Below are 25,740 nucleotides of genomic sequence, written 5' to 3'. Positions count from 1 at the left end.
CTCTCTCTCTCTCTCTCTCTCTCTCTCTCTCTCTCTCTCTCTCTCTCTTTTCTTCCTACTTTTCTTTCTTTTCTTCCTTTCTTTTGGTACCGACCATTTCATCTAAGTTTTCTTTTTTTAATTTTTGAGATTATAATTCCAATATTTCTATCTTCCCTCTCCTTCCAAACCCTCTCATACCCCTCCTTTTTCCCTTTCAAATTCATGGAAACAGTTAGTTTCCCCACTATCTGTTATTGCATGCATATATGCACATGCATATAAAAGCAACCTGCTTCCTCTATATGTTACTCATACATACGTTTTCAGGCTGGCCATTTGGTGTTGGATAGCCGATCGATTGCTGTGCTCTTCCCTGGGGAAGACTCTTTCTCCTGCTCAGCATCCCTTAGTTGACTGCAGTTCTTTGTGTAGGATTTGGGCCTTTCCCCTCCACCTTGACATTTTTATTGTTGCTGCCCTTGTTTAGTTCATGTTTAGGTAGTCATATTGGTGAGGTTTTAGGAGAGTAGCTTCTGGCACTATGAGGAGACAGTCTCACAGCAAGCTCCCTGATCTCCTAGCTCTTACGATCTTTCTTCATCCTCTCCCACAATGTTCCTGGGCCTTGAGGGCAGTGGTGTTTTGTAGATGTATCCATTAGGACTATGCTCAAAAACTCTGCCTTTTGATTGACTGTGGCTCTCTGTAGTGGCTTCTGTCCGCTGCAGGGAGAAGTTTCATTGATGTGAGGGAAGGGTTAGGACTACACTTATCTGTGGTATAAGGACAAATGTTTAGGTTGTTGTTAGGGAGTATGCTGGTTTGACTAAATGGTTGTAGGCTCCCTTCCAAGATCCATGACTTCACTAGCACTGAGTGGTTGGCTAGGTTTCGAGTACCATGTTTTCGCTCTTGCCGAGCAGTTATTAAGCCCAGTTAGAGAGTGGTTGGTTACTGTCAAGGTGGACGTGACACACTGTACCCTGTGGTTATTGTGCCATGCTGGTCATTATGGTTCATAGGCATTTATAGCTGGGAAGGATGACCAGCTGCCTCCCTTCTTTGGAAGCTTGCATGATGTCTTCTGATACCATGCAACTTGGTCTTCAGGGAGGAGGCATCCAGGTCAGTTCCGGTTCCAGGGGTCTGGGGTCTGGATCTGAAGTGCATGGTGTCTTCAGCAATAGGAACTTACCTGCCACCTCTCTGGGGCAGGTAAATGAACAAGGGTAAGAACAATAGGCTGTATGTTTTGGGAGTTGTTTAGACAGCCCTGGCCAACAATCCAAAGGAGGGCCTCTCGGGTCTGCTATTGTTTTTTTTTTTTTTTTAAGGTGGTCTTTGGCTGTTAGAGGAAGCATTGTCAGCCCAGATAAGAAAAGTTCACTAAACTGTATATATGTATTTATATGCTGAATTTACGTATAGGGTTTTAAGTAGATAATGACTCATTATAGATTTATCAGACATCCTTATTGCTATTTTACCCACTTCCCTCCTTCAGTCCTTCCTCCTGCCCCCTCCCTAAAGAGCCCCCCTTTTCCATTTCCCCCCTCAGGTCACTTGAGTTCTGCTATTCCTCATCACCCTCCTCCCACCTTCTTCCATATCTTCCTCCTCCTCCCTCCCTCCCCTTCCTTCCCCCTCCCTCCCCTTCCCTCCTCCTCCCTGAGGAGCACTTTCCCATGTCCCTAATCAGATGGCTTCTACCCAGCTATTGCCCTCTCTATTGCTCCCCAACCTCCCTATCCTGGCAATGGTTCTGTTTCACATTCCTGGTTTCTGCAGTTACTCCAGGCTGTGTGCTCACATGTGAAGATTTGGATGGAGGAGCTCCGGTGAGAGCAAACACGTAGCATTTGCCTTTCTGGATCTGGGTTACCTCACTCAGTGTGACTTCTTCTAGTCCCATCCATTTACCGGCACAGTTCATGACTTCCTTTTTCGTTACAGACAAATAGTATTCCGTAGTGCATCTGCACCACAGTTTCCTAACTAATCCATTGGCTGAAGGACATTTAGGTTGCTTCCATTGCCTAGCTATTGTGAAAAGAGCAATCACAGAGCTGAACAAGTATCTGTGGAGGATGATGCTGAGTCCTTTGGGCATAGACTAGGGAGTGGTACAGCTGGGTTATATGGCGGGCTTATTTTTAGCTTTATGATAATTTTCCATGTGGATTTTCATAGTAGCTGCACCAGGTTGCAATCCCTCTGGCAGTGGATGAGGGTTCTATTTTCCCTGCATCCCTTCTAGCATTTGTCATCCACCATTTCATTGACATTTGCCTTTCTGACCCAAAGTTGTCTTGATTTATGTTTTGCTTCTGCCTCTCTTTGCAGGCTCTGTTTATTAGGACAGTTTACATCACTGAAAGCCACCTTTGACAGTCCCCAGCATCCCCTCTCGAGGAGGCCGATGCTCAGCACAGAACCCTTGAGGCTGCTTTTGCTTGGCATCTGGCAGATATGCACTATATTCTAACCACATCTGTCTTCGCAGGGAGAAGTCGGGGAGAATGGCATTGCCGGATTGAATGGAGAGCAGGTACCATGGTTGCCATCTACCCCAGGTGCCCTCCTCCTCAGGCTCCCGCAGAGAAAATGAGAATTTGAGCCTTTCCTTCTCCATCTTTTAGGGTGACAGTGGGATTCCTGGAAGAAGAGGAGAAAAGGGTGATGAGGGATCTCAGGTAGGGATTCGAGACTCAGAAACTAGAACCCTGCACTCGAGGCGAAAAGAAGGTTTATAAAGTAAAACTGCCATAGGCATGTCTACTGGCTCTGTCTCCAGGCTTGTTTAGAGACAAGTAATCGTGAAACCTGATCACATATGACAGTAAACATTGATTTCTCATGTGTCTGTTGGGTTTTGCTATTCATGGTTGAACGTGACTAACCTTGACTCAGGTCTATATGGTGAATATGTGATTCTTAGCACATGGGCTATACCATTTTTGTAGAGGGCAACAAGAAACAAACAAGGGCTCCTGTGGTGTCTTGAGGTCTTATGTCTCTTATGGCAACACGCCTTCCCTTTGCCTTGATACCTGTGGAGTGAGACAGCACTCACCACGGGGGAAGGGCCAGGCATGGTGGCATATACCTTTGGTCCCAGCATCCTCAAGAGGCAGAGTCAGGTAGCAGTTTGGGGCCAACTTGGTCTGCATAGTGAGTTCCAAGCCAGCCAAGGCTACATAGTGAGCCCCTGTATAAGCAAAACAGCACAACTGCCACCCCCAAACACACGGACAGAGTATCTTGTCCACTATGATGGGATATTCATTCACAGTTATGTAAGAAAGAACCAGATTCAAGGAGGAAAAAAAGTATTGGGGTCACAGAAGAAACACATTAAGAACATGGGGGAGATATTGACTGGGGTCTGTGGCGTGAGGCAGCTGAAGAGAGTCCACGGTACTCCTTTCCTTCTGGGACACGGGGACAGCCACCCCCAGGCTCTGCTGAGTCTTCATGGTGTGAGCAGTTGATCTGAAAGCCCACTTTTCAGCTGTTGCGAGATATCCCTGGGCAACTGACGTGAACTGCGAGTCTCTGCTGCCTCATTAAAACAAAATATTTTTAAAAATCCTTTGTAGAACAGTGACAAGCAAGGTATTCGAGCACAGAGTTCACGAGTGCAGTAAATAACGGAGGTCAGCACTGAGTTGCTCATTTGATGCCAAATTGCTTATTTTTGGTCCGTTTTCCAGATTAGAAACAACCTCAGTGGAAAAATATTTAATTATCCAAACCAGAGAGGATCTAAGTCCTTTATGCTTATTAAGTTTATTAAAAGCCTCCCATCTTGTTCTTGTTCTGGTCTGTATTAATTCCAGGGAAGTCCAGGCAAGAGAGGGGCTGCTGGTGACCGTGGAGCAAAGGGCCTGCGAGGAGATCCAGTAAGTGTGGGGGCTGTGAGATCTGTATGGGCTGTGAGGGTTGGGTGGGCTGCATGGGCTTCGTATCATAATTAGGGGTCCCTTCCATGAAGGGAAGGTGTTCCATTTTAACGTACCATAGACATACTCCTGAGCTTACAGCCTTGAAGTCCTGAGTGGAGATGTTAAATTATTGCAATGTAGATTCTTTTGCATGTCCTTTGGTTTACACATTATATCAAGTATATAGTTTAGGAATAGAATTTCTGGATGGTCACATGTATTATGGACATGAGCATAATCTTTACAGTTCCCACACATTTATCAAAAATCTTGTAGTGAGCTCCTCTCCCACCACATGAGCAAGGTCAGCGAACCACGTATTGATTAGAAACCCCACAGTTTATAAAAACCTGTTTTAAAAGATGCTGAAGGGTGTGGGCACCTGGGCATTGATGGGACATTTGCCGGATATCCTCTTGGCTATTTGGTGCACTATGTGTCAAAACTGAGTGTGAGGCATGCATTGAAAATAACTATTTATGAAGCAGAAGGGCTGGTAGGAGATGGCTGAGTGGGTAAAGGCTCTTGTCATCAAGTCTGAGGCCCCAAGTTCAGTCCTGGGACACACTGGTAGATGGAGAGAGATGACTGCAGCAAACTGTCCCCTGGCTGCCACACATATGTGATGGCACACAAGTGCCCACACAGTATGCACATTTGCACACAAATAAATAAAAATAATAAAGCTTTTAAAAACAGGAATTTTTCCTTGACATCTCCTGACAATTTCAGATAACTTCAAGGTCTGCCATGTAGCTTTAGGAAACAACAGGGGTGTCATTTCACAAATGGTTAAGCAAGAAACGATGGTGCTAATGCATGGATGTATCAGTCATCTGGATACGATGACGTCATGCTCATTTGAGGTATTGACACACAATTTCCATTGGTTTTTATCAGATGTCCTCTTAATTGTCTGCCACTGACTGTGTGACTATAAATTTTTTTTTAATTTTTGTCCATATTGGCTTTCATAGTTTGATGTGGGATTCCCCTCTGTATGCTATGAATATATTTTATTACCATTGGTTAATAAAGAAGCTGCTTTGGGCCTATGGCAGTGCAGAATAGAGCAAGGAGGAAATTCCAAGCAGAAATAGAGGAGAAAAAAAAGGCAGAGTCAGAGAGACACCATGTAGCTTCCAAAGAAGACAGATGTCCAAAACCTTATCATGAGCTCTTCATGATAAAATATAAAATAATAGGAATGGGTTAATTTAAGATGTAAGTGTTAACTAGAAGTATGCATAAGCTATTGGCCAAACAATATTGTAATTAATATAATTTCTTTGTTATTATTTGGGTCTGGGTGGTCAGGAAATGAATGAGCAGTCTCTGCCTACAATGGTCTAAGTTGATGAGGCTAGGTCTCTTCCTCAAAAAGGCACCAGATCTCATTACAGATAGTTGTGAGCCACCATGTGGTTCCTGGGAATTGAAATCAGGACCTTTGAAAGAGCAAGCAGTGCTCTTAACCACTGAACCATCTCTCCAGCTCACTTTGCAAATCAGGTGGGCTAGATGCCTCAGTGGGTAAAGGCACTTGCTATCCAAAAATGATGACCCAGGTTCAGTCCTTAGAACCGCATGAAGGTGGGAGCAGAGAACTGACTTAAACAGTTGTTCCCTGACCTCCACGCATGCACCCCACATGGTTGTTTTCTCCTTCTAAAGAAACTGAACACCGAAGAGATCTTTAATTCTGAAAGCAGCACTGGATGACTTCAAGACGGCTGGCATCATCTCTCCAGAGCCTCTGGGGCACGCTGTCAGTCGCACTGACCTTAGGCCTCAATGTTTGACAGTCCTCTCTCACCTGCTTCGAAATCTGTAGTACAAATTTCAAACAATTCTCTGGGCTTTTGTGTGTGTGGTTTTAGTGGATAGCTATTTCAGGAAAATTCAGGAAAAGCAATATTGACAGAATAAATGGAAGACAGATATGATCATATTTTTCTCAGGAATACATGCACAAGTAATACAAATTCCTGGTGGAAAAAAAAAAGAATCTAAACAAGATTTTAGAATTTCCCATTTTAATTACATAGCTTTATTTTGTTTGTTTAAGGCTGGCCTTCCTTGAACCAGTACTGAATCCTCTTGCCTCTACCTCCCAAGTAGTATGATTACAGGTGTGTCCTCACCCAGCTTTAACAATAACTTTTTAAAATTTCATATAATACCAGGAGAAATCTGAGCCAAATCATTTCTCTGGTCTACAGAGACTGGTAAGTTCATTGCCTGGCAATGTATCATTACTAAAAGCCCGTGTTTGATCATAAATTTGTATTAAATGGGGCTCTTAGTTCTAGCTGAATAGATTATAGAGAGATTACTTTATGCTCACACTGGCAGAACAACTCACCTGTGCACAGAGGTAGGAGACTCTGTTCTGAACTGCTGGTGTGCAATTCTTTATATGTTATCCTTCAAATTAAGGGCCTCGTGTGCTCAGTGGAATAAAGTTCTAGACTTGAGCAGGGTGTGTTTGCATGCTCATTTATTCCCAGCACTGGGAAAGCAGAGACAGGCAGACTTCAAGGCTATCCTGGTCTACGTAGAGAGTTTCCAGACCAGCCAAGGCTCTGCCAGAGGACTTGTCTCAAGATAAATAAGTGAATAGATAAATCCCGCCGTGATCTTCCTTCTCCTGATCTTCCTCCCCAGAATACCGCTTTCCAGTTGTTTGATTTAGGCATGTCCGTGTTTGGTGACTTAAGAGACACGTATTTCAGCTTGAGGAGGAAATGAAAATGTAGAAAGTGATCCTGGTTTGGTAGGGTAGGGGATTATATAAAACGTGCGAACACATTTTAGTAATAGCAATCATGTCATAAATCCAGAGTCCTCTCTTTCTCCCTATTAGCTTATAAGCTACTTACATCCCGGTCTAAACACTACTTTTTAATAGAGGCTTGCTAAGTGTCTGGAACAGTGCCTCATCCCTGTTGGTGATCGCAAATTACTTATTGATTGATTGGAGGTAATCTCAGGCGCAGTCAGCAGAGCAGCCCTGCAGCTGGCCCTCAGCGGGGCTGCATCATTGCTGTTCCTTCTAGGCTTATTGGAACATCGATTAACTTGACTGGCTCAATGGATGGTCTCAGCACCAAGCGCATACAGTTCGACTGTGGTCCCTGCACCCCAAGTTAGAAAACTATGGTTTTTGCCTGCTAAGGATGGTGTCCCACAATGGTGCTATTTCCAGCAAGTTGCTGCTGGAATGTTGGGATGAATATTGGGTGTTCTGAGACCTTCCCTGGAGAAACACCAACAAACATCTGCCCACCCAGATGACAGATCAAGGAAATGATTGCACCCGAGTCTAGCCTAGTGATCCAGTGAGTTTATTGGAGTTTCTTATGGGAACATGAGAGGGGTTATTTACAGGAGAATGGGTGCCTCGGGAGCAGCTGCATCACTGGAGGGCCAACCCAACAAGAGAGGGAGACTCAACCAAATCCACATCCCTAGGGTTCCTTGGCAGCTCCCCCAGTGTCTCCCTTCCCTGGCAACTGTTATTCCTTATCCAGTGTGGCAGGCGTGTGGTCTTCAGCATGGGTCAGAGTGTGTGTGTGTGTGAATGGGATGAACACATCACAAACAATTTAACTCTCCCAAGAGAAGACGGTAAGCCTACCAGTCCTCAGGTGCAGATTTGACTAGAACTCATGGAAAAGCTAAGAGATGGGCCTGATTCCAGCCCTAGGGTAGGACACAGCTCTGCCTCCTTGCTTCCCTTGGTCATGCCCTCTGTGGTGAGGTCTTGCTTTCTCTCATGTGTCCACCTTGGGTATCCACTCTGGGTCTGCTCATAACAAGCCAAGGAGGCAAATCAAATGCTTGTAAGCCACTTGTCACTTCCGCCCATTTCTGCTCTCTTTGATGAATTTGCAATCCATTAAAATTCTGTTCATTTTTTCTTTATTTTCTCCTTTGTAGGGGATTCCTGGACTTGATAATGACATACAAGGACCCAAGGGCTTGAAAGGAGACCGTGGAAGACAAGTAATTATGTGGGCATTTGGTAGTCAGCTTGCTGCATGAGGTTCTGTAGAGGCTGAGAGACTCAAGGCCTTAGTCGTAGAATAGAGAACACCTGGGGAGGAGTTGGGACTAAGAATATACTTAATACAGAAAAAAATATTGTAGGAAGAAAAAAAACCTTTCATTCCTGCTTATTTCTTGCTGTGATACATTAAAAACATTGTTTATCAACTTCTAAATTTGGGATGACTGGCTGCCCTAAGCCACACCATGAGGCCTTCATGAACACCAACATCTAAGCTCCGGCTTAATAGGAAGGACTAGTCGATTTAATAGAAAGAGTGTTGTTAAAGGGCTAGCAAAGTTGATGGCCTTCCCAGTATCCCGGGGACACACATGCTAGGAAGACACGCCCCCTTAGCCTGTGATGGAAAGAGCTGGCGTGGGTGGCCCCTCCCCCAAGGCAAATCTCTAGGGATTGTACTGCAGTCTCGCAGATCACAATTTAATCCCTTATCTTATTATTTAGGATTTAAAAAGCGATGTGGCTAATGGGTGTCTGGTTCCTCTTAATGAGCAGGCCCCCTTGAGAAGTCCTAGTAGGGAAGGAGCCCGGTGTGGTAGGAAGGAGTTGGTGGTGCTGTCTTTTTTCTCGGGCTTTGTCCATGGTCCACTTTGTACCCAGGGCTCCACTCTATGGAAACCTTGACTTTTTTTCTCCCTTGCAGAATATAGTAAACAGTCTACTTTTGTGTTTTCTTGGCTAACAAATTATTCCAGACTTTTGCGTGGGGTTGGCGTAAGGAACTGTGGGGGATATTGAGGCTTTATTCCTGGGAAGGTGTTATTCTATACAGGATAGGCAAAAAAGCAGCCAAAGGTAGAAATCCCAACTGGGGTCTGGGAAGATGGCTCACTTGGCTAAGTGCTTCATGTGAAAGCAGGAGGATTTGAGTTCAAATCCCCAGCACCCACTTAAAAAGGTAGATGTTGTGGCATATGCCTGTAATCCTAGCACTGAGCAAGAAGATCCTGGGCACTTTGACCAGATGGTACCGCTGAATCTGTGAACTTCAGCTCCAGTTAGAGACCCTGTCTAACAAATAAAGTGGAAGGCAATTGAGAAAGACACTCTGTCAACATCTGGACCTCCACACGCACCCAAATATATGTACGCACTCCGCATAAATGCATCATACACACCCACACATGCACAAAAACCTCAACAAGCAGCGTCTCCCAGCCATATTCATGCCGTGCTAGGTGACTGAGTGGGGTGGTATGAGTTGTGTCTCAACATGAATTACTGTCAATGAGCAGTTGGTGCCTGAAACCATGGCGTCGGAGTTGTACCCCATGACACACACAGAGATGTGACTTAAGACCATTGAAAAATAGTTTCACACTTCAGGGAAAGATGACCCCGTCCCTGGAATGAGTCCTTCTGGTACATGAACAGGTGTTAAATCAGAACCCCACCAGTGATGGGATGTTGCGATCACACATCCTTTTGTTCCTCTGACAGGGTAGAAGAGGCTGGCTAGGCTCTCCTGGGACACCAGGCTCCAGAAGAAGGACGGTAAGAGCTCTTCAAGGAAAGAAACTTCTAGACCTGGGGTCCCATAGCTTGAGTTGTGATGACAGTGGCTGACTGTGGGGAGTCAGTGGGATGGTCACTGGGTCAGGGATGCTATCTCAGGATGGGGCTGGCCTAGTAAAGTCCCTGGAGCTTGGATAAGAAAGTGCTGGCTACAGGGGAAATTGTACACAGGGAAAGATTGCCACACAAAGAAAACCAATGAGTGGCCAATCAGGGAAAGTGGCCAATGTTTGGCCTACTTGATGAGTTAACTGATGTTGCCAGTGTTGTTTCTTGATGTCCAAGCTCCAGTGTCTGCCAAATTTTATGTCTGCTAAGAAAACTGGGAAGAAAGCCCATTCTTCCTTTCTCGGCAGCCATTGATTGACAGCCTGAAGTTCTTCATCTGCTTTGACGGGTCTACTGCTATTGTCAACATGCAGGGCAACAGAATGTTGAGATTTGAGAGGGTGTGACATCCCTGTCATGTCTTGGGGTAAGGGGTGATGGAAGGGTAGGAATTATGTTAAATATAATGTACTCACATGGAATTCTCAGAAATTAAAAAGAATAGAAATAACAAAACAGTTAGCAAAAAAGAGATGAAGAGAGGGATGGGTAACCAAGAGTTAGAGACTAGGTTGTTGGATGGCTTAGGGATTCTGATGCTGAGATAGAACCCCCAAAGCAGCTTGGGGAGGGAGAGGGTGTGTTTCAGCTTACAGCTCTCAGGTCACACTCTGTCACGGAGGCAAGTCAGCGCAGGTGCTCAAGGCAGGATTGAAGCAGAAGTCATGGAGGCATGCTGCTTACTGGCTTGCTCCTCTTGGCTCGCTCAGCCTGCTTTCTTATACAACTGAACATCACCTGTCCAGCGGTAGCACCACCCACAGTGAGCTGGGCCCTCCTACACCAATCACAAATCAAGACAAAACCCCACAGATGTGCCTGCAGGCCAGTCTTAGGGAGGCATTTGCTCAATTAAAATTCCCTCTTCCCAGATTTGTCTAGATTAGTGTCAAGGTGACAAAAGCCAGGCAGCACACTGTGGAACTCTTTGTGTGGGGGGGAGGGATATTAATTTGCTTTTAGTTTATTTTATTGGTTTTGTTTAAATCTGCGCTTTAAAATGCTCTTTGCATGACTGCTTAGAAAAGTGCACAAAGATTCCAAACAGAAAGCCTTTATCCAATAAGAGATTATTTAATGGAATTCGCTTCCACACCTGCATTAGAGTCTAAATTAGACCAATTTTGTCTCATTTTGCAGCATTTTCTTTCTCATTCTTTGTTTAGCTATCCAGCCTCCTTTGAATTCCCTCACCCGACCCCTCGAAATACATAATGTCTTCAAATTGGGCACAAATGGGACACTGGTTGAGTGGATGGCGCTTATGATACATTGTGTTTTCTGGGCAGATGCAGTTGATGAAACCAGCTCTTATCCCCCATCAGGAAAGGATTTTTGCCTCTGGAAGCACACCCATGTTCTTCACAAGGCTAGGAAATGAAAGGACGGAGATTACATTCAAAACATACAGAGTGTGATTGCTAGGAATCCAATTTGCTAATGTTGCTTTCTTTCATGCATATGCAGATGAGGGAGTTCGTCCTCCCTGCTTGGCTTTCTGGAAGGGCATCCTTGAAGGCTTCCATCCCCCTGCAAACTATTTTCATTGCTAAGAATATCACCCAGGAAATCCTGGTGTGAGGGGATGTATATTTACTGTTTTGTGGCCTCCAGAGGCCACACCAAACTGCACAGCTTCTGAGGAGGAGAACCACCACTTTGGAGATAGATGTCTCTGTGACATGCAGGAGTCAAAGCAGGAGTTTTGACAACTGACAAACCAAGGGTGCCTCAACTAGTCCTCTTTTGTGCAACTCAGCAAAATCACAACACACAAACCGTGACCCCGTCTTCAAGCCAGAGACAAGGACTAACACTGCCCAGCTAGTTCTGCACCTGGACTGTAGGGAGGAAAGCCATCCACAGCCACTCAGCTCTGAAGCCAGGTCAGGTTTCTCTCAAGGTGACAGTCACCACCCAGAAAGAGCTGATGAACACAGCTCTGCAGATTTTCATTGTTGATTCTGAGAGGAGCAGGGGTCAGCCCCATACATTCCAGGGAGCAGAGGAGGCAGAAGGAACAAGGAAACCAGAAGCTGAGGCCAGGACGGCTGCAAAGAGCGAGGAGACAGGAAGTCAGTGGAGATTATGATGCAGGCAAACTGCTACCTTTGGGGGCTTCATGTGAGTCTAAGATCTTCCTAAGTGCTTAAAGATAGAGGAAGATGTAAAAGCAGGAATTCCCTTAGCCCCAAAGTCAGTGTCTCCAAGTCCCACTACATCTCTCCAGGGGCTTCAGTCCACAGGGGTCCTAAAGATGGCTAATCTTTGATGTTGATGAATTAGATGGCTAATGAAAGGGGATCACGCCCAAAAGACAAATTAGCCCCTCCCCCATTTGAAGAGGAGTTACTCAAGGGGAAAGTGGAACTCTGGCAAATAGTTCAAGTCTGAAAGAAATGAAACCCACAGTTTTGTTCTGAATAAAAGCTTAAAGAATTGCCAGGAGAGCCAGGGCAGTGGTGGCACACACCTCTAATTCCAGTACTCTCTTGAGTTCAAGGCCAACATGGTCTACAGAACAAGATCCAGGACAGCCAGGGCTCTCAGAAAAACTATGTCTCAGAAAACAAAATACAAAAACAAACAACAACAAAAAAGAATTGCTAGGACAATAGAGCATGAAAGATGTCCCCTGGAAGAGCTTGGGGAACAAAGCAATAACAAGAAGGAAGCGGCAAATCTACTGCAGAGCAGAAATGTTGTCATCAGGCTCCAAGCTCTTATTTCCACTCTTCCAGTTAAAGTAGATGTAATACTTAACATTTTTTCGATTTATTTTATTGTTCTTGTTGGTTGTTTTATTTTTTATGTATACAAGTGTGCGTCTGTATGTCTGCCTGTGGAGGGCAGCAGAGAGCAGATAGAAGGAGAGCTAAATAGAGATGGTCATGAGCCGCCATGTGGGTGCTGAGCACTGCACCTGAGTCCTCTGGGAGAGCAGCCAGTGCTGGCCCAACTCTCCAGCCCAATACTGAAATTTTAAAACAGCATAATCACATGGTCCCCTTTTCAATAAAAGTGCCACTGTTGAAGAATTCTGTCAGGAAAATCAGGAATCATGGCTATCAAAAGCTAATGATTATTTCTCTTTTCTAGGCATTTTAAAAATGTTTAAAAGCTTTACCTGTAGGAATGTATGTGTACCTTGGCCTGCTGCCCTCAGCGGTGAGAAGAGCGGGTCAGATCAGATCTCCTGAACTGGAGTTATAGAGGGTGGTGAGCTACCATGTGGGTGCTGGGAACCGAATCTGGGTCTCTGCATGAGCAGCAAATGCTCCAACCTCTGAGTCCTCTCTCTGACCCCTGCTGCATGGGGGATTTGGAGTGATTTTAACATTTTTGTTTGATCAGCATTCATAAGGGCTTATTACTTTTATAATTGCAATGAAGTTATTCTTCTTTAAAGAAAAAAATCTGTTGTTTATAAAACAATAAAAATATTGTTTTATAGAAACTGGGCGGAGGGTGAAACTCTGTGGCCAAGTGCCTGTCTAATATGGCCAAAGCTTGCAGTTCCATTGCTAGCGCTTCATATACCCACAAAATGGGTCTAGATGCATCTAGATGAAGATGGAGAACATTGAAGAACCCTTAGTACAATAAAATCCTGCTGAATTGGCAAGTGATTGTAGGGTGGCCATTAGTGGCAGGGGCAGGGTTTGACAAGTAAGTGATGGACTAGTGGCCAGTAGTGGGGAACATGGCAAGTGATTGGAGGATGACCAGCAGTGGAGGGTGGGGCAGTGATTGAAGGGTGGCCAGAGGTGGGAAATGTGGCAAGTAAGTGACTGGAGGGTACCCAGTAATGGAGGTGGGGGTGGCGTGCAGGGAAATGGAGGCCTGCTGCTCCAAGGCCATCTCTCTTCACTTGGCAAACATTGAACACCAACAATGAACCGGTAACTCGCTGAGTACTAGAGTTCTCTGCAGGAAGTCAGAACCAGGGGGTAAACCATAGCAAAGTCTCTCCACTCCAGCATGCTGGCATTTATTTGAAGCATCGCTTGTGGTGAAGGGCTACATTATGCATGGGAAGATGTAAATTTCTCCCTTGACCTGTGTTCCCTGGGTGCCAGCAGCACACCCAACAAGAAATGTCCCCAGACTTTGCTAACTGCTTCCTGGAAAGAAAGAGGAAGAGAGAAAGCCCTCTTCTACTTGAAGGCCACTGATGGGAAAGGAGGCAGGCCTATTGAATGAACAAGATGATATCAGAGCGAGGCCAAGATACTAGCCTGGTCCAAGGGCAGGGAGGGAGGACCGCGGCCAGGAAGCACAGCCCCGGGCACTGGTGGGAAATGGGAGGGGTGGCTGTGTCTGAACCAGACTGCTGAGGAAGAGAACAGATCCTCTGCCAGGGGTAATGAGAAGCAACTGTGGCCTCCACCAAAGCAGCCTTTCATTCCAGTTTGGTCCAGATTGCTTTGGTTGTGCTTTCTCCATTCATCCTCCTGGGAACCTCTTTACAGGCCTCCCAGAGTACTCCAGGGCAGCATCATTGGGGATGAGCCTGCCAGTAAGATTCAGAATTCGTGGGGTGTCTGCCATTAATATGTTGCTTGCTTCTTTGTCCAGACTCCTTGTCCAGAATCAGTCATGCCTATACAGAAAACGGGGTTCTCATAGGTACCCAGAAAGCCAGGCCAGGGGGACCGTAGAATTGAGGACTCTGTCTTGCATCATTTTCTTCTCCGCTGCCCCAAGGGGACTTTCCTCTCTTGATGTGCCCACTCACATTTGCTGTGAAATAGAGTCAGGATGTCTGGGTTGTGACTGGAACCCAGGCTGTCTTTGAGTGCACCCTTCTGATGGTCTGCGATTATCTTTCCTACGCAAAGCACTTGAAAATGTAAGGGAAAGGCTTCAAGATCATTTTCCTCAATTCCTTGTCTGCCTTCTGTATCTCCTGTTTGCCAAGGTCCCTCTCCCATGATTTTGTAGCTTAAATCAGCAACCATGCTAGGTGGCCACTTCCAGGTTTGTTCCCTTCTCTTTTATAGCTGTTAGATTAAAGTCTGTCTTCTCCATTAGGCCTAAACCCCTATGACCAGGGACAGGGATCAGTTTTTACTTAGGAGGAGGCAGAGACACCAGAGAGACATTTGTGGTATAGTGATTTATGTCACTGAGCCCTTTCAAAAATGAGATCTTAAAGTCACAGGGGAGCAGAGCTGAAGAGATGGCTTAGGTGGGGATGCGCTTGCAGGGAAGCCTGAGAACTGAGACAGAGTCCGCGTAACATAGCCAGGTATGGGGGTGCACCCCGTAATCCCGGCACTGAGAAGCCAGGCTAACAGACTCCTGCTACTGGCTGGCTGGCCAGCCCAGCCTAATCAGTGAGCTCCAGGCCAATGGAGAGACCCTGTCTCAAAACACAAGGTAAATGACTGCTAAGGAATGCCACGGGAGCCTCTGGCCTCCACGTGTACATTCACTCACACATGTGCACCTACATACGTAAGCAAATGAGCACACACAAAAGGCCAACTACTACTACACAGGCGCAAATGTTGACGTGTCACGCACTGGCAAGAGAGGAACATTCTTCACGTGGAGGGCTGCTCTTAAAACCGACTGGTAACTTTTGCATTCTTCTCTGCTCCTCCGCTGCAGCCAGCTATGTTCCCATAAAACCTGCTCCAACCATGGATGATAACTATGCCACACTGAGTAGTAGGGGACAAACCTCGGTCAGACCCCTAGCACGGCAGTCTGCCCCTCCACTTGTCCTTGGGCCTATATCTGCCACCCCTCCTGTTTTCTGCCTTGAAGTCGTTACCCAGGCTGTGTACAAATCCCCTGAAACCAATCTCAGAGATATCTCTTCCTCTAGGGAGATTTTCCCACGGGAGCGGCTGGATGTGATCTCTGTCTTTGAAACTGTCTTCCCGCCCTTAGGCATAAACTGTGTTCTGCCTTGTAAATGCTGGTAGTGTCTGTCCCTCCTCCCCCAATACTCAGAGTGAGGATTTCCTTCGGTCAGAGATTTGGGGCTTGTGTGTGTGCATTGGGGGGGGGGGGCAGAGGCCCAAGCTTGCACGCATGCTCATTCTCTCTTGTGTCCCATCAATTGTCCTTCAAAGGGTGGCAGATATCTTTAGAATAAAGTGATCTACTGCTGGATATGTCTCTGAATGACAGGGAATCGAACTGAATGGGGGCAAATCATTGTGCTAGAGGGAACAGATTCTTTTTAAACTTTAAAAACTTATATATGTGGGTGGGTGGGTGGGTGTGCCAGCATATGTGTGAGCAACCACATGTGTGCAGTTGCTCATCAATGCTAGAGGAGGACGTTTGACCCCCTGGAACTGCCTGCTGTGGGTGCTGGGAACTGAACCAGGGTCCTCTACAAGAGCAGCCAGTGCTCTTGAACCCTAGGCCTTCGTTCCAGCCCTTTAAAAAACGACTTCTCTTTCTTCTCTAGCAGAGAATTGGGGCCTTGAAGATGACTCATTCTTGTCCTAGAGAAACGGGACAGGTCCCTATGCACACACCTCTGCCCCTTCGATGACAGCATAGGTTGAAACACACTTAGCAACACTGGCCTGTCAGGACACGTCACATGAGTTTTCAGTGAGACAATGCTGTCTGGTGGCTGTTGAGTTGTGTAACCCTAGATGTGAGTTTTGCTCAGACCTTACTATATGACCAAGTCAGACAGGAAAATGTGATTGTCTCTTGATTTTCCGAATTGTGGACTCCGGATTGGAAATGCACCTTGAACTTTGACCTTACACAGAGTAAAAATTCCCCTTCCCTTTTTAATAATGTTATTTGGATCGGGTGTTTTATTGATACAATGAATCAAGTCACTTTTGAATATTTGAGATGCTTTCTGACAGCTAATCCCATTGCTTGGCTCTAAAAATCAAGCTAGTTTGGCTCTTTGAGTTCTGGTCTGAGAGTGTTGTGAAGTTCCTGGAGGCGATCCTCAGCTTTTCCTCTGGCACCCTGCCCTTTGGCTGGTCCCTTCCTGATTCCAGCCTTACTTTGTAATTCTTGGGGGAAAATAAGAAAGAATTTAAAATTCAGGTCGGTGTCGCAGCTCGCAGCTACTGAGCGGCTCTGGTCAAGTTTAGTGGAGGTGGGTTGCTAGCTATGATCAGTTCTCCATGTATCTCTGGGTTCTGGCTGTCTATGATTTCAGTTACCTACATCGAAATTCAGATTGGCTGTTTTCACAATGCGCCGGGTAATTGAATGAGTTAAGCACAATGTGGAAATTATTTATGTCCATACCTTGGGGTAGCCAATGCTAATTTAAATCATATATTGCAGCATCTTTTCTAAACACAAGAATATCTATCTTTCCCCTTTCATTTTAGGCAGTTCATGGCCGAAGGGGACATACAGGCCCACAGGTCAGTGATAATTTCTTTCTCTTAACTTCAGATGGTAAGCGACTCACTCACAAGATGGGAGCTAGAATAAAGATGGCAATACCTCCTCCCGACTTCAACTTTTGGTTTTTGATGACACTGGTTGTAGAATAAATTGTTAAAAAATATTAGCTACAATTTTAAGAATTCTAAATGAAAGGAAAATTGGGGTACTTTATTTAAAAATTTCAACAATTAAAAATGTTTAAACATAAAAACGATCAAAGATGCCATTTAGTCCAATGGTTAAGCTTCATTTTGTTTGGCTTTTGAGCACAAACTCTAAGTAACCTTTCTTGGATTTGTAATAAGGGATCCTCTCTGACTTAGAATTTGTGTGAAAACCCCATAGACACCCGAAGAACACACTGAAAGCTGAATACAAACGGGATATTCTGAGTGCCCTGAAAACACAAGTGGAGAGCTGTGCCCGTCCCTCTGTGCACCCTGGTGGTACACCCTACACTGCCTCCTGAAAGCTCACCCTTTAAGAAAGAGCAGCTGTGGCCTAGAACCTTGCAGGGCACACATGCTCGGATTAAAAGCACAAGAAGGGTAAACAATAAACCCACCCTCCATCCCATGGTTGCACCAGAAGGAAGCTCCACAATCTGAAGGATGAAAGAAACCTTCAGTTTTTGCAAAGACTCTTTGTTGCCACTGAAAAGAAGTTTCTAATCTTGCACATGAAAAGACAGCATTAATGGATTGATAGCTCGATTCTTTTTTTCACCACAGGGCAATCCAGGCATCACAGGCCCAGATGGACTTGAAGGTTCACCCGGACTTAAGGGCCCTCAGGTATGCATAGAGCAAAAAGAAGCATCTGTGTGTGGAGAACCTATAGCCTGGATTGACCCCTTCATATAGCCTGCAGAATTACAGAGGCTTGGGAGTATGTTTAGGTCAATAAAACAAATAAGCAATGAGTCTTGATTTGTACAGAACTTTGTCTCTTTTATCCGAGTTCTGTCCCTGTCAAGAAGTGGAAAGAGATGAACATGCTGGGCAGGATCGTTAGGATAATCCAGGAGTCCTTGAGCCAAGGAAAATATTGAGCCTTGAATTTGAAGACTGTGGTCAGTTTAGCACTGTAAGAGCTCAGCGTTGTATCTGGGATGTCTGTGGTGTTGAAACATTGGCTCAGCTCAAGGAAAAAATTGTTCTAAGTGCAGCTGGAGGTTTCAGCGGGGTGATCTATAGCGTGGCACCCTGCCTGTCCTCTCCAGCTCACTCCTCCAAGGAGCTGTCTCCAGAACTTTCCTTTCCGAAGAGCAAGCCGTAGTTGGCACTTTGCTCTGGTTGCATGAGCAGGGAGGCACATGTGCCAGAGAGGGCAGAGCAGAGCCTAAGTCAACAGTAAGACAGGAAGGGAGCACCTGCGGAGAAGGAAGAAAGAAGCTGGGCTGGCATGTAACTCAGCGGTGGGACGCCTGTGTGGCATGCCTGTGTAGCATGTACAGGCCCTGGATTAAGTCTCCAGCATGGAAGGAAAGAGGTGGGGAGGGAAAGGACCAGAAGTCAGACCATTAAAATAGTATTTTTCCTCTCTCAACTTAGTTTTGAATGTATGAAAAACATGTGCACTGTTAGGCAAGACAACCATTGGTTTGATTGTTTGAGGGTTTAAAGCAAGTACATAAAAATAAAGGAATTTTAGGTGTTTGTGTGTGGAAGTTGGGCAGAACACATCAAAACATCAGAGAGACTCTGTGACATGTTGCCACGATTTCGGCATGGTAAACAGCCTTCCCCTCAGACTGTTCTCTCCCCCTCCCCCCTGTTTGATTGCCTTTATTTGCTGTTACGTGCCTGCCAAGGAACACTCAATTCTCTTCCTTTAAAGTGAGAAACATTTGCCGTTGGGCTCGCTGGGAAGCATCTCCATAAATCGACTGCCTTTATCTCGTGCTATGCGAGTCACAGCCAGCCTTCCTTCTTTCGGTTTATGGACCTTTTTTATTTACAGCACAATTTAAAATGGAGCAAAATACCAAACACAGCCATGAAGAAAGTTTCTCTGCAACCTACCAAAGCCATAATACTCAGGCAATAGAATCTTCCAGAAGTAGAAATATCTAAATTTCATCTTGCTATGGAATGTATCTTTTTATGACTCATCTTGGTTGTGGTTATTGAATATGAAATGGATTGAAAGGTTCTGGTTCCTGATTTACATGATTAAGAAAAACACTTTCCACATAAAAAGCATATGGCTTTCAGTTAATTTTGAAGGCCAAGGGCAATTGGCAAGACTAAAAAATCTCAGTTTTGGGTGTTTCTTCCAGGCCCTAGCTCCTTCAGCTATACAGGCTCCAGCACCTCAATTTCAGATTGTCCTGTGGTGCACCTACGCAGATGAGGAAGAACTCCAAGACCTACACAGTAGCCACAGCATGATTTGGCTCCGTGACCAGTTTCTATGTCACCTTGACTTAGTGTTTGATTTTTAACCTACAAGTTTTCTGTTCAAGTTCTTGCTAAGGGAGAAAATAACACTTTCTCTCTGTGTATTTAGGGCCTGAGAGGAAAGGCTGGTGAGAAAGGAGAAAGAGGATTTCTGGGAATGAAAGGTCCCCAGGTAGGTAAGGAGGCAGCAGCTGCATCTGGTTTTGACCTTGGCTTTAAGGTGGATGCTTTTAGTAGGGTTCTTCTCTAACGGTGAAATCCACACTGCCTGCACACCAAGTGTGTTAAGTTTGACCTGGGTGTGAGAAGTGGCAGATGCATCGTACCCCGGTCCCTGCTTGCCATACAGACTGTTAGTAGAGGCAGAAAAGCCCCTCTAGGTAGACCTCCTTGTCTCTGGTCCTCGGCCGAGGTTAACAATTTCTCCTGGGTGCTATGTGGATATATCATATCACTTGCTCACAAGCCACATGGAGTTCCCTACCCCACCTCCTGGGGGAGCTAGAGAGCTGGTTTGCTGGTTAAGAGGACTTGCTAATTCTTCCAGAGAACCCACATTCATAACCTCCTGTAACTCCAGTTTCAGAGGATCCAAAACCCTCTCCTGGTCCTCAAGGCACCCACACACATATGGCATACATGCACATACCCTCACATGCATACATATAAAAAAAGGTTTGGGTTTTTTTTTTTTTTTGAAAAATTATCATTTCCCAGGGAGACTAAACCATTTTACTACCTGGAGCTATACTCAGAACCCTTAGAATTTCTGAAAGTGAAGACATGGCGTTGATAATTCTAAATTCTCCTCAGATAACACCAGAGTTGGGAACGACTACCCAGCACCCACACTTCTGTTTCAGCATGCTCTCAGAATCCCCAGGGGAGTGTGTTAGGGTGCAGGTCCTCAGAGGGTCTAGACTGAGGCTTGGAGTTCTGTATGTTGAGTATGTCCCCAGTTGATACTGATGCCGCAGCTCTGGACCACACGTTGAGTAGCAAGACCCTATGTGGTCAGCTCCTCGTCTATGGCTAGCATAGCATGTATCTATCTTTTGGTCTCTTTCAGCAGGTTGCAAGCTCCATCCATGTTGGTGTCTTGCTTATGCTGCATCCCCAGAGCTTAGGTCCACAGTGCCCGGCACAGCAGAGTTTAATACATTTGTGTAATGAATCAAGCAGTAAATGAATGAACGAGACCTAGTTGGGACCTCCACCCTCTGCTATTAGCAGTATCAAGGGAATGCATTACTTTGCATCCATTAAACTGGGCAGAGGCCCAACGTTTAAGTGACTGTGCTCATCATGAGAATATTTAAGGGGCTATTTGCATAGAGTTGTATGCTGTGACATAGTGGTGTAAAGTACATTAATAACCGCCTGTGACGAGGCTTGTTCCTGGTTTTGATGAAAGTGCTCTTTGCAAATGCCTGAAAACTTCCTAATTTGATAGCAGAATTAAACTGGTGATAAAACTCTTCTGCATTCACTTCTTTAATTCATTTCCAGCTGGCTGGCACCACAATGGAGATTTTTATTTAAGAAAATAGTAAGAACAAAGGAAGACATGTCTCATCTGTTGATATCAAATACTGATGTGGATATGTAAATGAGTTGAAATCCAAAGACCTTGGTCTTTCTTTTGCGCTAGGATCCAAAATGGTATCCAAGACTGTTAGTTGGAGTAATTCTTCCATTTGCCCCGTGGGACACCTTCATCCGTGGGTCCCTTTAATCTCGCTTTGGCAGGATGTGGCACAGTCATAAATCATCCAGCCTTTGGCACTGCCAGCTAGTCAAAGGCACGTCTCTCTAGTTCACTTCCATTTGTCTGGCTGGAAAACCTCCCTTTCTTCCCCAGCTTGGTTTTTGAGCAATACTCTGCTTGTCAGCCGGTTAAAAGGCAGTTTCGAAGACAAGTGGAATTTTCTGTGTTTGGGACATGATGAATGGGATCTCTAGATTGCTGTTTCCAGAGGAAATTCATGGAGACAAACACAGTCAGGCGCAGAGGGGAGCGTTGTTCATTATCGGCTCTGCAAACCCATCGCCATAGGTCCCGTATTGTTTTATGGCACAGGAGGAACTCTCCAACAGAACAGTGTTTTCTAGCAGCAGCAGACTTGAAAGCTTTCCCTGGGACTTGCATCTTGAAAGGGACGTGATCTGGATGGATGGCGTACCGGAGGCTTATTGAGTTACTCAGAACTCGGTGTTCTACATAAGTGAGATGTGCTAGTCCAGCCAATATGTGTCTGCAATTAAAAAACAAGCCCAAGTACTATGCCTGGGAAGACGTTTTTGAAAGGAATGAAAGAGTCCTTTGTAGCTTTTTTGTGTCCCATCTTTTGTTTCTCTAAAATTTCCAAATGCTAGGAAATCCAGTGGGAAACCAGGTAAAAAATATTTGATTGTACTTGGAGATGTAACTGTTCCTTGAATATGTGTTCTTAGCTAGTAGCATGCACACCAGCAAGGTTAGAAGTAGCCAAGCATTGGGTTCTTTTCTGTAGGACCAGCACCCAAGCGGGAGGTAGGTTGAACCCACCAGGCTTCAACTGGATAGTTTCATGTTCGCGGTTCTTTTAATGGCCCTGGTTAAACTCAGAGGGTTACAAAACAAAAAGGGACTAAGGAAAAGGGGGCTTGTAAGCAAGAGGAGTTGACTGGGGGGAGAAAGAGGGGCAGGGATGATGAGACTAATCAAACTCTATTTTACACATGTCTGAAATTGTCAAAGACCAATATATGCAAATAAATGCTAGTTTGAAAAAAGCAGAGGCGGGAGGATTAGGAGTTCAAGCTTTAGCTACATGAAACTATATTTCAAAAAAAAAAGAGGTGGGGAGGGAAGGGGAAAAGAGTCTTAGGAGGAAGGATCAGAATTGTTCCGTGCAAATGTGGGGAACAAAGTGAGATTTCTGTTGTCTTCCCAGATTGTGCCATAGTAGTCACGGACATCGAATCTGGAGCCAGGTTGCCTGGGTCTGGTTCTGAGTTTATGCGTGTCTGTCACATCTGTGTGACCTTGGATAATTTACTTAACCCTGGACATCTCCTGCAAAAGAATAGTAGTAGCAGTTACTTCATTGGATGTTGTGAAAATTAAATAGTTTGATAGATGTAAATGCTTGCAACCATTACTTGCATAGTAAGGACTGCATAAATATTTTTATTACTACAATATTGTGTCTACATTGCTGAATTAAACAAGTGTAGCTTATACTTTTATCTGTTTGTGTGAGAGTGCACACATGTGTACACACCACAGTCCACATGGAAAAGCCAGAGAGCCAGTTGGAGAAACTGGTTCTCTCTTACCATGTGTGTTCCAGGAATTGGACTTGGGTCCTCAGCCTCGGTGAAAAAAACCCTGGCCCACTGAATCACCTCCCCAAGCCAAAAAGAGGTGGGCTATGGCATAGAACAATATATAATACATGTCATAATAGTCGGGTTTCACCATCCTGCAAGGTTTAGGCTGGATGGTCCATGCACTCGATCGTTTTACTAGTTTGACAAGTGTTTATAGTAAGTGCTGCCTAGTGGTGGCCCTGCTTGAGGACCCCAAGATGACACTGCTGTTGGCTAGCACTTTCTGAAACCATTTCAGAAGCTTTAGCCTGTGCCCACAGACACACTTTTGTCACAGTGTTCATTGGTTTTAGTGAAACTTTCTGAGCTTTCTAAGGCACATTTCACTGTTTGCAAATGAAGATAAATATGCCTTTAAAAAACAACAAACAAAAATTAGTCCTTGCCTGTTGTAGAAAGCCTTCTTTGAAGACCAACCCTTTGGGAAGCTTTTTTTTTTTTTTTAAATGTTAGACACTTCAGCAACATCTGTTCCCTGAGCAAAACAGTGGGAACCTAGACTCTGCTTGGACGCAGACTCACAAGGAAGTGTAATCATTTAGGCCACATCTGGCCGGGGTTACTTATTAATTTTCCTTTATTTACTAGTCTTTATTTGACAGCCGCAATATATTTTTTTTTTCCAGAGCAGGATCAGCTCAGCCCGTAAGTCTTCTCCCATCTGAACTTCATTTTCTGTAGATGTGTAAAAGTGTTGAGGGAAAGCTGCGCTTTGTCTCGCTGTATCTGCATCCATCCTTGTTTCATTCCAGGGGCCTCCAGGACCCGGAGGACAAGCGGGGAATCAAGGCCACTTGGGAAGCCAAGGAAATAAAGTAGGTCACATTCTTTAATTCAACCCCTCCGATGTTCAAGTTTGTGCTACCCGAGAGAGCTGTGGCTGGCTGGCTGAGCCAGAGCCCTTTCAACACAAAGGAAAACACATCTTGTTGCCCCTAAGCTCTGGCTTGATGCTTGGAGAGCCAGAGATCTCTAAGGACCTGGGTGTGGACCAGGATGAGGTCAGGGACTCCAGTGTAGCATAACCGCACGAGGGGCTACACCCCATCCAACGGAGGGCTCTCAGGGGAAGAAGGCTGCTCTCCCGTCCTCTCTGTACCATCCCTTCTTTCCTACCTCTCTTGTTCCTCCCTTCTCATATGAACCATAGGCTCAGGCTTCTGTTGTGCTGGAAAACTGGGTACAGACAAGCGGGATCATCTGTGTATCTCTAGTGCTCAAAACACAGCCTGGCCTGGACCAAGAACTTAGTGTTTATGAATGAAGCAAGTCTAGGAGCAAGATACATGGAGCATGAAATCAGGCCCCAAGAATTGAGAACATCTTGAAGGCAGCCATCTCTGGCATAAGGGAGATAAGGGGAAAGAGGTTGGAAATTGAGGTTTAAACAAAGTGGTTAGGAGTATTTCTGTGCTGGGGGAGACATCAAAGAGGATTCACGCTTCGAGAGGCCTTTGGAAGACAAACACTTTGAAGAGCAGAGAAGGAAAATGGGGAGGGGTAGGAATGGGCAGGAAGACCTGGGGTTTAGAGCATCCTAGGAGGAATTATTTGAAGAATAATTATTTGCCTGAAATTTTTCCTGTCTGGCGGGCACATAAAGAGCAAGGTAGTCTGTGTTTGGATCCTCAGTCTCTGGTACAGGGCTGTCTACTTGTTTCCAAGCAGTTGTATAGACACAGCCCAACCCTTAGGAGATATTGAGTGGACAGCCCAGTGAAGATGATTTTGGTTTTTTTGAAGGGTGAGGGCCTGGAAACGAGGAGACTAGTTGGTCCCTCTCATGGTCCCCAAGAGCAGCAGTGACTGGAGGATTCGACAGGATGAAAACGTGAGGTGTGATGGCTCCATCCAGCTCTTCTCGGAGAGAACCCGTGCAGAGGGAAAGAGCTAGAAGACCTAGGGATCCCAGTATGCGGTGACCCCATTCCACAGGCAGAGGTTGTGAGGAAGGGCGAGAGTGAGAAGGAAGGGAATCTTTGGCCCTGGGGCTAGAGGCAGGGCTTAGGTCAGCTTGAAGATGCAGGCTTCTGAATCATAGAGTAAAGGGACTTTTAAGGGTGCCTGTTTATAAGAAGGAAAGGAAAGAAAGAAAGATGATCTTACCAGTACAGGAAACTTGAGGCAGGGAAACAGGAAAGACACCATCTCATCTGGTGATGAACAGGCTCTGAAGATTAAGCCCCCAAGTGCAGCCGTGGACAGGAGAGAGGGACGAGTCGGACTGCCAGGCAGTGAACACAGTGTCAGTGCAGAGACAGGGACACGGAGCAGATGTCTATGCAGTCCAGGAATTCCTCCTTTAAAGGGGAGAAGAGGCTATCTCTGCTTGAGCCTGATTGGTGTCCAGGAAAGCTTGGAGTGTGTTTTCAGTGGGAGGAAGAGAGCAGTGTGTTAATGGGGAGAAGAGAAAGGAGGGGAATGAACGCCTGAGACAGACTAGAGAAGCTTTTCAGAGAGTGGAGGAGTTTCTTGCTAGAGTGAATTTGAGGCACACACAGTGGCCTTTGTATTGGAGAAGTGCCAGGGAGGGTTTGTGACGGAGGGAAGTGGGAAGCGATGTGAAGACAGTTGGCTGGCCTGTGTAATAAGATACGAGGGTAACCAGGACAATCACCTTCATAAGGAGGAGCTTTGGGGCACGTGGTATGGCAAGAGTGGTCAGAAAGTGACAGTTTGGAAGAGGAGCCGTACTGGCTTTGTGTCCTGTGGTGTGCTGGAAGGGAAGTGGTACCCCTGGTGAGAATAAAACTTCCTTTTGGATGAAGCAGTGAGTGTGTGTGTGCATGTGTGTGTACATGCATGTACACGTGTGTGTACACATGTGTGTACATGTGTTGCGTACATGTGTGTGTGTCTGTCTATCTGATTTATCCTTGCATGTAGTTCACCATCTTAGCCACTCAGTGCCATGAAAATGTCCCATTTACTACTGTTAAAAAAAACTAGC

At 45.5% G+C, this 25,740-nt stretch overlaps 1 protein-coding gene across 1 annotated transcript in view; it reads left to right on the top strand.

Moving 5' to 3' along the window:
* The window catches only part of Col6a6 (collagen type VI alpha 6 chain), a 135,064-nt gene that overhangs the window by 67,294 nt on the left and 42,030 nt on the right, over positions 1-25,740 (top strand). Inside the window, exons 16-24 of the mRNA XM_050139360.1 lie at positions 2,486-2,530; positions 2,622-2,675; positions 3,822-3,884; positions 7,869-7,934; positions 9,439-9,492; positions 16,953-16,988; positions 17,745-17,807; positions 19,525-19,587; positions 23,543-23,605. Of these exons, the coding sequence (XP_049995317.1) occupies positions 2,486-2,530; positions 2,622-2,675; positions 3,822-3,884; positions 7,869-7,934; positions 9,439-9,492; positions 16,953-16,988; positions 17,745-17,807; positions 19,525-19,587; positions 23,543-23,605 (507 nt within the window). The remainder of the gene's footprint in view (positions 1-2,485; positions 2,531-2,621; positions 2,676-3,821; positions 3,885-7,868; positions 7,935-9,438; positions 9,493-16,952; positions 16,989-17,744; positions 17,808-19,524; positions 19,588-23,542; positions 23,606-25,740) is intronic.

The sequence above is a fragment of the Alexandromys fortis genome, unplaced genomic scaffold (genome assembly GCF_014885135.2).
Source record: "Alexandromys fortis isolate MF-2015 unplaced genomic scaffold, M_Fortis_MF-2015_v1.1 scaffold_36, whole genome shotgun sequence".
NCBI lineage: Eukaryota > Metazoa > Chordata > Mammalia > Rodentia > Cricetidae > Alexandromys > Alexandromys fortis.
The sequence above is the reverse complement of the archived record's forward strand: the minus strand, read 5'-3'. Positions and strand labels throughout refer to the sequence as shown.